Below are 12,693 nucleotides of genomic sequence, written 5' to 3'. Positions count from 1 at the left end.
CTACATTTCTATCCATCCATCCAGCATAGAGTTTGTTCACAGACTTTACTATTTGGTTAGATTATGAGATTTTAGCCTGGATAGCACAGACAGGATCACATATCTTATATATATATGATGTAAAAAGGGTTATGAATTAAAATGAAGTAGCAAAAGCAGGCACTGGTAAGTTCAGTTCCATTAATCGATTAAGAGACACTCGTCTTCAATAAATCATCATGCATGATCACAAACAATTAAAATGCTCTTGGAAATGTTTATCAGTGTGTTTTTAGTACAGTAAAAACACGACTTATTTTAAACTAATCTGTACTGATTTTTAGTACTTTTAGTACATATACTGAGATGCATCATAACAACAATGGCAACTGGCAAGCAGTGCCATATGTCTCCTGACGCCAATACAAGTTATGCAATATGCTCAAAAGTCAATCCATTTTCTAAAATGAATACAACAATAACTATATAGATGAAGAAACAAAGATCAAAGACCATCACAAAACATTTAGCTTTACGGTTTCAAATTAATGTTGTGTCCATTTACACAAGAATACGGTCGGTGCCCTGGCTTTTAAATGCTAAACAAGGTTTTCATTGTCCCTGGACAGCTGCCTTTTCCGGAAAACAAACTGGAATGAGGGGGTTGGGGAGGCGGTCTGAAGAATCACACGTCCCACTTCAGAACCAGCTGCTATAGCCGACCGCTAATGCAGCCTCCTCAGATCAGATGCCAAGTCACGCACATGTGGCACGCTCGTAAACGAGACAGGCCGTGAAATATATCTTTATGTGCAACAGAAAACAGAACAGCACGTGTTCAAATGACGTACTGAACGTAGTGAACTGAGCAAAGTGACATACACTGACATAACTTAGTAGAAAAATGAAATGTAATAATATGAAGTGCCTCCCAAATTCCATACTTCTGCAGTTCTTAAGTAGTGAGTTTACATTGGTAAATTCAACTAGTTGTAGTGTACGGATGATGTACTTCTTCAACCGAAAGGCTAAAATGTTGGACACAATATGCTTTTCCCATATAGCAAAGGAGAAGTAGATAACCATGTTAGGGGCCACTTACATTTCCCATCAAAAACTGTGAGGAAAACTTCCTTCTTTCCTTGCGCTCCCATAACATCTGCCATTTACTAAGCAACCATGAGCCACACTTTCCATAGATTAATGTTTTTTTTTTGTGTTAAAATGCTGACAGATCGCTTGGTTTTCCTGCACAGCGATCAGCTGTTCCTGCACCTTCAGTTGATATGGATTGATACAATGTTTACATGATACAATGTTGCTAGGTAAATAGTGCAGATGACATCGTGACTGTGCTGCTGTCTATTTGACTACCCATTCTCACCAAGATGCGTACAAATGACACGCAGTGTGATTATCGTGCAATAGATACGCCAAATTCCGCTTTTGCGTGCATATGATACGGCAGTCCTTCCCATTCACTTATATGGCGAATCGTTTTATTTATTGTTTTCTCATTTGTTTTCTGTTTTTTAAACCACTTTCGCTTGGGTTTATAGCCTGGGTGCCAGCCGATCTTACCCCCGCCCACAAGATTTTGAAAACGGGAATATCGGTCTGGGGTTTCTGCGTTGAGGAGCTACTATGCTTGGACAAATGCTGGTCGAACCAATCAAATTGTCAGGGCGGGCTTTATACGATGATGGACAGATAATCAACAGTAACGTAATGAACCACGTCACCAAAGAGCGCGTGTGTTGAATGGCTGCTGCTGTAGAGTTCAGATGTGTGGATTCTGACAATGAGTCTGTTCTAAAAGATATCGACAGAGCATTGATTTTAAAAGAGGAACAAAGAAACGCGAGCAGGGCATTTGTTGATGTTTTTGCCGTCCTTCCTATTCGGCAAAAGTTGGTCGCAACTGAAATGGCTAACGTTATCACGCGATGCAACTCAGCGTGCACGACGAGATGGATATAATTAGCGGTCGTTGCCAGCTTCTTTTTGGAAGCACGGAATCGTGGTTGCTGAATAAGTGGAGGGACATGCTAGGCTCCAATATTTTCAAGCAAACGTAATGGGTATCGTCGTGGATGAAGTTCACCTAACGTACAAATGGTAAGAGATAGTCTTACTCTATGACTTAGTAAATACTTCATGTTGTGATATAAACGAAATGTTGTAAACATTCTAGGTGTTGATGTACATTCGCTAACTCAGTATAATCACAATGTTAGTGTCATTGTAGCGAAATAACTAGCAGTTTGGTCAGGCTGCAAAGACGTAATTTCAACATACGTCACACACTCCGTTGCTCTGATTGGTCGTAGGTCTATCCAATTGAGTGCAGAGGCATTTTTCGGTTGAGACACGCCTCATAATTATAGCTCAATGGAGCGGTATCAGACTAAAATTCTGACTAGAATTGAGTATGACAACGTCAGGCTATTGGGTTTAGGGTTAGATTTCAGATTTGTTTAAGCAGGTTCTTTAATATACAGGTTTCTCTATGTTTTTGTCTAAATTTAAGCCATGGTCGCTTGGAGTTTGGGTTAGAGATGTCATTTTAATATAACAAAAAGTTGTTCTAACCCTAAACCCAAGCGACAATGGTAAAAAAAACAAATGAGAAAACAATAAATAAAACGACACAAAATAACGCCATATAAGTGAATACGAAGGACTGGCGTATCATATGCACGCAAAAGTGGAATTTGGCACATTTATTGCACGATAATCACACTGCGTGTCATTTGTACGCATCTTGGTAAGAATGGGTTCCTATTTAAACATGCTTGCGTGCATCTATTTTTAATTAAACAAACTTGCGTATGCAAAGAAGCAGAATGTGAACGGCTCCCTATACTGGCAACATATCCTGGCCAAAATCCTCTGTGCATAAAAGATATCTTATTGATATGACACTGCCCTTCGAAAATTAGACTTTATGGTACATACCGTATAGAGTAAATACACAAAATATAGTACATAATTTACAACAATTTTAAGTAATTGTCTAGCAGTGCATGTAAAGTATTCTGAAGCCTCGTTTAGACCCCAGCAACTTTCTTGCGGTATGTCACCCGTCGTCTATATTAACGAGGTTGATAGGAGGCAGACGTTCCAAATTTTGGTGGTCATAAACAAACAAGTACGGTCCAGTGCAGTAACTGACGAGAGACGGAAAAAGTGAGCGCCACTGCTTCACTCTCATTGGTATTCGCTCCTGAAAGTCGCTCATGACTTACATAAAGTTAAACTTTTCCGAACTTTGTCACGGTGCTTGACAAGTCCACTTCCTGTCGCCAACAGTCACTTTCAGTCGTGTCGCCGCAAGTCACCAAGCTTCCATTGAAATGACTGAGATTGTGTTGTTCTGCCACTGCTAGTCACTTGCAGTCTGAATTGGGTTTGAGTGTTTGTGTAAAAAGTATTTATTTTTTATATAATGTATGTAGCTGTAAGATATAACATTGTAGCCGGTCAGAACCTTAAACTGTAATTTAGAGCCACGTTTTAAAGTTTTGCCACATCTATCTTTCTGAAGAGCATACCTTCAACCACTAAGCCACTGGTACAATCTTCCAAAATGTATTGTCATTTGGTTTCAGTACATCTGTCCAAACAGAAACCTTGTGAAAAACCTGTTGGGGCACGTCTGCTAAGACTTGACACCGAATGTATGACGACATCAGTGCTGGCATGTGGCTTCTGGCGTGTCTCAAGACACACAAAGATCTCTGTTGAATGAATCCACTATAATACCTGTTACTAGGTGGACACTGTGATGCACACACAGTGATTTTCTGAGATGACAGGATGTCTACTTAAGCAAAGAAAATGAACTTGTTACAGCCTGCATATCTCTAATGTATCGTTTAGACTCAGCATTTTCTCTCTTTGCCTTTGAGCACTTTGTAAAATGGTCCTATGGGAGCCTGATATTTCTTGAGCTTTCCTGATAAACTCAACAGAATTTACCTAGAAGGCATTCAATCTGTCTATAAACTCTTGGATATCCTGCTCACCAATTCATATTTTCTGAAATGAACTCAACTGAATGCAGGATGAGTTCCTCAGTGGAAAACAGTGTTAATAATGTAACAGGAACATAAGGGAGAATGCTGTACATTCCTTATTCAGGTAAAATTACTGTGAAATCTAAATTTTATTAATTCAATTTCCACTGATTCTGCTTATTGATTCAGATTTGTATCGTTTCACAATATAAATTACAATGTTATAAAAATAAGTCAATTTTTGAATACCAAACTATATGGTTATTTAGTCTACTTACTGCCGAGTGGACTGTTATGCAAAATAATGCATCTATACGCAGTGTTTTACAAGAAAATAAAAGGTAAATAATAAAAAAAATTATTACTATTTGTATACAAACTTTAATTACAAATATCACGATAAAACTAAGGTTACTATAGACGGTTTCAGCAGTAACAACATAAACAAGCGGCTTTCGTGGTCAACACGTAACTTCCGGTAAACTCCGCTAAGAATAAATAACAACAAAGTACTTTAAACATAGTTTATTTATATAACAAGCAAAACCAACAACTTATTTCGACAAGGTATTTGTTCAAGAGTTCAGTTTAGCAACTATAGTCAGACCATTAAAAAACTGAAACCGGAAGTAAAGTTCTGACCAGACGCGTATTTCGCGTCACCGCATGTGCGTCCGATGAAACGGTTTATAGTAAGACAATTATAAAGTCCTGTGGTTTTACTGCAAATACTACATTTAAACTATGGTTACTATAGTATAAAAATCTAATTATATATATATATTAGCTGGGAAACACAGAGGTCACTATGTGAGATAAAACATTATGCAAATAATTTTATATTTTGAGTAAACTGTTGCAGGTCAGGTGAATAAAAGGCCTTGGCTATCTTAAATGTGCATGTAGGAATTTATATTTTAGTTTTATAATAAATTAAATCTTCCTGAACGTAAGGATCCGATTCCAGAATTGAAATTGATTTTTGATTTCCAAGCCTAGTGACTTCTCTGAGTAGTTTGTTGCTTTCAAAAATATGACAGCAAGACCAATATGATAAATACACCACCAACATTTAATAAACAGCAACATTTATTTATATTAATTCATTAAAATGAATCCTTCCACCTAGTAATAAAGTTTATTAGCTTAACCGTATGCTCACAGTTATGTGGAGTCACAGGTGTCAGTTATTAAATACAGGTACACATTTACAGTGCCTGTCATGAGATTAAATTCGTGAGATTATCTGAATTGATGAACTGAACATTGCTCTTTAGACAATTCACTCAGCATTGCATAACTACACTTATTCGTTTGCGACATTTGCACTGTAAAAACCTTTCCTCTAACGCACAGTCCAGTGGCGCTATGACTGTAAGACACAGTTACTTCCTGTTGATAGTTAAAGAGATTGAGAGACCAGATCTATTGTGTGATGTATAGAACAAAGGCGAGCTAATCATACAATCAATCTGTGAGTTCTCTGAATAAATGCTATGTCGTCAAAAGGAAATGCCGTGAACTTCCTAAAGCACAATGTCAGTCACTGTTTTACTCCCCATAAGGAACAAAGAGCTAATATTAGATCCAGGATTTTGTGACAAGAACGCAACAATAAGACTACAGTTTAATAAACAATTTAACTTTCTATAATGGACTTTCTATTAACTTCCTATTATACATTATTATCAGACACTGTGTTTGATAAATGCAACATGGAAATGAAGCACGCAATAAAGACAAAAAGTAAAATTAAAGTAGTTCACCCAAAAAATTAAAATCTACCTAACTGCTTGAATCATAAAAGGAAGCGTTTGGCATGCTGTCCAAGCGTCACTTTTTGAAACAACGAAACTGGGCATTATTCACAGATTGGTTTTCACTCACATAGAGTGACATATGTAGGGTTATTGAATATAATAGTTTTCGATCGCTATGCTAATGTGAACAATTACTGCAACGATGCATAAAAACTAATAATCGATTATTAAAAAAGCAGTGTTCGACAACATCTCTCTCACTCTCGTGCATGTCTCTCTTTATCTCTTTATCTCTCTCTCTCTCATGAAAAGAAGCTCTTTTTGTGTTTCATTTAAGTAAATAATGGCGTTGGAACAACATGAAGGTGAATAAATACATTTCTAATCCTGGATATTCTTCCAAGTGTGCAGGGCTCCAGACTAACTTTTTTCATTAGGAGCACAGTAACCCCAAACTGAAAATTTTAGGGGCGCAACCAGAAAATTTAGGGGCACACACCGTAAATCAACATGCTAACCAAATATTCACATTTCTACTAATTTCCACTGTATTACTAATAAATACTTTAATGATTTTCAAATGCAGTGTCACATCACAAAAAAGGTCAAATTTACTGGTCACACATGTGCGACTGGATGTAAAATTCAGTGGCACACTCTCAAATTTTGGTGACAAAATGCCACCATTTGGTGGGAGTTTGGAGCCCTGGTGTGGCAACTCAATTTAGGTCCATATAGCTCTGTAGTCATTTACGGTTTTGATTGGGGACACTTCGATCGATTGGCCGCAGATCTGTATCAGTCAATCATCGAAATAAATGACTCAGTACTCCCAAAATCACCTGATCTCACAAACCGATCTTTTCATTTATTTTTGTAATGGTAGGGCTTTTGAATAGAGGCAAATTTGAAGACCTTTTACAAAGTACAAGCATTTTTACAACCAGAGGCTCATGTGCGACCTTCAAATTTAGATTTTTTTCTCTGCCTCACAGCGATATCATTAAAACATGCTTTACTTCCCTATTAAACAGCGTATACAATATTATATATATATCTATATTGCAGCACGAGTACACAGCAAAGATCTCTTTCACGTCTTCTTAGCAGCCTTATACATCTGCCAATGATATTAAAGAAAAACTCTCTCTCTGTATATGACTGATTAACTGTTGTACTTTATAAGAATCACTGTGTGTATTTAATTCATACGGTGAAGACTGTGAAGTGTTTTATTTTCATTACTTTTATTTTCATATTAAATTGCACTTTGTGGAATTCATATTTGTTGTGCTTATTTATTTGATTCTCTATTAAAACAATAATATACCTAATTACTGCAAATAATACAACAAAGGCAACATCTGTGGTATTACTTTATCTGAAAAAAGGTTAACAGTGACAGTTACAAAATAGCTTACATCACAGTATCAAGAATCGGTACTTGGTATCAGCTGCAAAAATCCTAATCGGAGCATCCCTACTTTTGATTTAAATAAACCATGCCTGACATAGAAGAGTTATCACTTTCAGTTTCATACTGGCCGGAGCTAAAGAGAGCCCATCAGTCACTAAGCGAAATGCTACTTGTGATTGCGAATGAAGGAATGATTGTAGCCTACATATGCAAAGATACAAGGAGTTGTGCTGAGATTGCAGGAAAGCTTCCACACATCTACAGAAGCTGACAGAAGCAGATGATAATGGAGTGGGGTGAAAGGTGACACCCGCCTAACTAAATCCACAGAAAGAGAGAAAGACTGAGAGAAAGAGAGAGAGAGAGACTTTTACACAGCTATGGGATGGGGCCGCGGGAAAGAAAAAATCAACTCAGATTATTGATCTGCACAAAACTGATCAATTGAGTGACACCAACAATAGAGAACAGAATTTGTGATACAAAACACATGATGTGGGGCTCGTTTTAATGGAGTGAATGAACTGAAAACGTCATATGTGTAATAATTTCTTTTGAGAATAAATCTATATGGACACAATGCTTTTTCTATTACTATGGAAAAGGAGGAGAAAATGCATTAGTCTAAAAACAGTTGCCACCTCATGTCAACAACATCCATCAAATAAAGGTTGCAATGTTATCTGAGGTAAACTAATTGTATCAATTTATACTTTACTTGATAATTCCTGCTTCGGTCAAGTGCCGACTTGTCAACCACAAACTTGATGCAATGATTGAGGGAACGTCAAGTACGTCCTGTACGTGGACGTAACGTATTGTTTGTACCGTACAAACAATACACAAGTACAAATAAAACGTTCACACATTTATAAATGTGAAAAAGAATGAGAATTGTTTAAGGGTGAAACTCGAGCAAGTGTGGAATGGGTCTGCCACGTGCCCATTCGCAATTGTAAGGATGTAGCATTTTAGTGTAAAACTAAATACACCCTACCCTATTACCATACATAATCATTGACAACTCGAAAGACAGTGATTCAAACTGAGTTTACAATGACCTAAAAAACAAACAGTCCTTTATCCTGACTGTATGCAAAGGCTCTCTATAAATTGCGTAATATCCTGCAAGCTAAAACTTGCTTTGGCAATGTTAAATGATATTTAAAGTCAAACTTTTATATATTTTTATGGCATGGACATCACATATTGATGTTTTTATCTCAGGACTGATTCAGCACATTGTTAAGTTTCATGCGGGATAATAAAACACAAATTAACCAACTTATCCAACTTAGTACCTGGTATTACAATGTATCCAATGGCAATGGTCTAGTATAGTTTTAGTGGTAACACTGACCGATTTAAAATGGGAGCACGTCATTCAACCAAAGGTGACACTTGAAGGCAGTCAAATCACAGCTCATATAACTTCTCTGACCGGGTCAGTGCGTCGTACTCGATTATTAAACCACCAGGTCGACGACTCAATTGCACAAAACAAACTAATTGACACGTTTCCCGTTGTCTGAAAACCATACTTACTGCTGACTTTCATGCTGCCAAATGCCGACGGCTGCGGTACTGGCTTGCAGCTTTCTGCGAAGGAGGTGGTTCTAGGCCGACCGGACATTTTCAATCCAATATCCCACGCGTCTCTCGGAGTAAAATAGGTATGTTTTTCTTGTGTACGAATCCGTTTCGACTTGCAGGGACTTGGTTATCCCCGACCGAAATAATGAGGAAAATGGGTGAATTCAACTTGACTATCCGGGGATCCTTCTCGGTCGTTTTCTTCAGTGAGCTTTCAACCTCCTGTCCATCGACAGTCTTGCTTTCAAATCATTTCTCCTGGTTGTTTTTCTATTGCTAGTCAGTTCTGTTATATTAGCGACGAAGCATCAAATAAATCTGGTCAGTCTTCTCGTGAAATTGGCCTGTGCCCAGTTTCCAAAACCCACAAATCCTCGTCTCTTTCTGACTAGAAGAGATTTACACAAAGAACACAGACAGTCGGTGTCTAATATAGCCTCAAACCGCTGAGAAATCGGTATGGTTTCTCATCACAATGATGAACCATGCAGTATTTTTCATATATTGAGGTGGAGACTCAACGATCCAGTAGCACCAGCCATGGCGGCTTCCTTGCTCTAACCAACGATACGAATGAGAATTTTCCAATTGCCCAATTTCAAGACTGATATCCTCGGCCGCTCCGACCCACTTAACTCCATGCAAAAGGATCAGAAAATAAGAAATCCGAAATACACGCGGGTGTTAAAGCAACAAGACAAACGCGTTGTTCCGACTGGAAAAGACGAACAGAATTCCCACGGTAATTCAGAAATTTCCTTTTATATTTCTTCTCCGTCGGTCCGAGCTCGTTCTCTTTGTCACTGCGACCGACGAACGCAAACTGCGTTATTTACGCAACAGTCACTTGCTGCTGAATGGGACCGCGGAGGGGTTACGTCAAATCGTGGCATCGTGAATCGGAAAATGTGAACCCGCAGGAAGGCCTGGGGAGGTCGGAGCTAGCCAATCCGGCGCCTTTTCATACAGATGGGCGGGGTAACGGGCAATCCGTCAGCCAATAGAATTGGCGTAACTGCAGAACACATGGTGCAGTTTGCCAATCTGTCAGTTTTCCGCAGCCATGGAAGAAGGGCGGAAGTTGAAAGTGGGCGAGTACGTAAAAAGATTGATCGTTTAACTATCCAATAAGCGTCACTGGGGAATGAACATCACCCAATCATGATGCAGCATCAAATGCAAACGTAACCAACCTGTGCTGTTGCTAGTCAGCTGAGCTCCTGTGATCGATTCAGCAACCTGAAGGTTTGCAACTGGTGTCTACACACACAGGACATTAACTTACAAACCACTCCCAAGTTGATTATAACTATAGTTTCATTATAATTATGTAATAACATCGTCGTTAAGGTGTAATGAGTCATTCTTTATAAACAGTTTCTGTCTTTGGAAACTCTGGGACTTTCTAAATATCTATATTGGTTTGTTATAAGGAAGTATTTTTATAAAAAGGTATATAAGCCTTTTAGAAATGCTATGTTAAAACTAGTGCTGGGCATAGATTAATCTAGATTAATCTCATACAAAATAAAAGTACTTTTTTGCATAATATATGAGTTTGTGCTGTGTGTAATTATTATGTATAATGTGTAATTACATGTGTAAATATATATTAATTTATATTTTTATATATTTTATATTATATATAAATAAAAAATGATATATAAATAAAACATTTCTTAAAAGTATATGTGTGTGTGTGTGTGTGTGTGTGATTTTTTTTTATTATTAACATAGTGGCAATGGGTTAAATTAATGTTAGAAAAATATCTTACAAGATATACATACAAAAATGTGCTAACTTCTCATTGTGTATGAGGATATAGGTTCATTTTTATTTATTTATTTTTTTCTCTTTGGAAATTTTATATTTTTGTGCTAATTTCTGTAGTTGAAGCAAACAGGACGTGATGTTTAAGACTGAAATGGGTAAAACCACAAAATGTTTATACGATATTGCTCACACTTTTGTTTATAATTTTTGTGCTTTTTTTACAACCAAACTTAATGTCACTTCTCTAACATACCTAATGAAATTAACAAAAGAAACTAAAAAAACATAGTTACTATACTCACTAACTATGGTTAGTTTTTTTTTTTGTAACATTTTAAGCAGAGAAAAAAACAGAAGAAACACCTGAAAAATTTCTTATTTTTTTATTTTTGATGAACGTGACAAAACCAAAGGAATGTATAGATTTCAGATGAACCTTTATGTTCACTTATTAGAAGTAGGCTAACTGATTTGATTTCCATCTTTAAAAATTTTTAGTTTCTCATTGTTTCAAAGATATTACATGAAAAATGTGTGTGCGTGCGTCCTTATGAATTAAACAACCTTCTTTGAAAGATTTGTCCAAACATGAAGTATTTAAGTAAAAGAAACATGCTTGCCAGATATGCAATGCTTGAAATGTGACCTCTGCATTTAACCCATTCCAGTGAGTAGTGAACACACACACACACACCTGGAGCAGTGGGCAACTATCCCAGCACCAGGGGTGCAATTAGGGTAAGGTGCCTTGCTCAAGGGCACCACAGTCACAACCCGCCAGCCGTGAGACTCGAACCAACAACTCTCAGGTTAAGACTCTCTAAACACAAGGCTACGACTGCCTATTTGCACATGAACATACTGTATGAGAAACACATGACTTAAGTAATCATTGTGAAAGTGCATTCAGTTCACACACAACACGTGGCTGCTACAGTCTGTGATCATTCTCAGTGAGAGTTATGTTTGTCTTAAAAGCAATAACTGCATTTTGCTTACTGTAAAGCAGCAAGGTATTCAGAGATGATGAACATTAAACGTATGATGGAAATGTTGTGGCTGAAAATGTTTGCACATTCCTGTAATGGTCTTACATAACATGTTAAAGGAAATAATTACTTGTTTACATTCTGTGGACCGGAAAACCTTGCGGATTTGCCCTATACTACATTATTTTGATTTATTGTAGATCTACTGTGCATGTTGTAACTAATGTACTCCACACAATGTTTCACATGCATCTTTTCTATTCTTTTTTTTATTATTATTTTAAAAGTGGACCTTGTTGCTTCAAGTGCATTTTAGAAATTGTGATGTTTTGACAAAGAGACCTACATCTACAGTGGAACAAGTGATGTCTAAGTAATGCAGGTTTTCTTTTCTGTTTTCTTCAACCACAGACTTCCTTGGGCAATAGTATGCGTATGTGCTTGTGCATATACACACAGATGTGTGTTTACAGTAACAGTGAAAAGATTAGCACACAAATTACATCAGGTTTAAAGTCTAAAATCAATCTTCTCACTTTTAGTATGTCATCTGTTAGACCATCATTATCAGGTGTTTGCGTGTAGATGCTGACTGCTTAGTAAGAGTTATTCAAAAACAAAATCTTTCTAGGAATTGAGAGAACATGTTTACAAAATGGACACAGAGATATAAACACACACACAGACACTTACACAAATGCAATATATGCATTTGTATATATAGGAGCGGTTTCCCAGACAGGGATTAGACTAGTCCTAGACTAAAACATTTTTAAGAGCTGTCCAAACCAAAAACAACTTGCACTTACATATCTTAAAATACATCAGTGCCCTTTGTTTTGCCTTAAAATGCACACAGGTAATGTTTTTAGTAAGGCATGTTTGTTAAACCTATTTATATTACCTAATTAAACTAAGGCCTAGTCCTGGATTAAGCTAATCCATGTCCGGGAAACCACCCCATAAAGTGTTAAATTAAATAAATAAGGATATAAACAAGCACATAACCATTGTGGTAAACAATACTTTCTACAATATAACCTGAAGCACAACAAAAACTAAAATATAAGTAAAAATAAAAATAAAACATAAAAATAAATATGAACATAGGAATATTAAAAAAAAAAGACTTGTGTTCAAATCAACATTCATTACAGGTCCT

At 36.9% G+C, this 12,693-nt stretch overlaps 1 protein-coding gene across 2 annotated transcripts in view; it reads right to left on the bottom strand.

Moving 5' to 3' along the window:
* Window positions 1-9,664, bottom strand: part of gsk3ba (glycogen synthase kinase 3 beta, genome duplicate a) — a 61,558-nt gene extending 51,894 nt beyond the window's left edge. Inside the window, exon 1 of one of the 2 annotated variants that reach the window (XM_055216351.2) lies at window positions 8,721-9,664. In XM_055216351.2, coding sequence (XP_055072326.1) covers window positions 8,721-8,808 — 88 coding nt within the window. In that variant the 5' untranslated portion in view covers window positions 8,809-9,664. The remainder of the gene's footprint in view (window positions 1-8,720) is intronic. The other variant, XM_055216352.2, reaches the window with a different exon arrangement.
* Between the last annotated feature and the right edge of the window lie 3,029 nt (window positions 9,665-12,693).

Source organism: Misgurnus anguillicaudatus, chromosome 17 (genome assembly GCF_027580225.2).
Source record: "Misgurnus anguillicaudatus chromosome 17, ASM2758022v2, whole genome shotgun sequence".
Taxonomy (NCBI): domain Eukaryota; kingdom Metazoa; phylum Chordata; class Actinopteri; order Cypriniformes; family Cobitidae; genus Misgurnus; species Misgurnus anguillicaudatus.
This window is presented reverse-complemented; position numbering and strand designations above follow the sequence as displayed.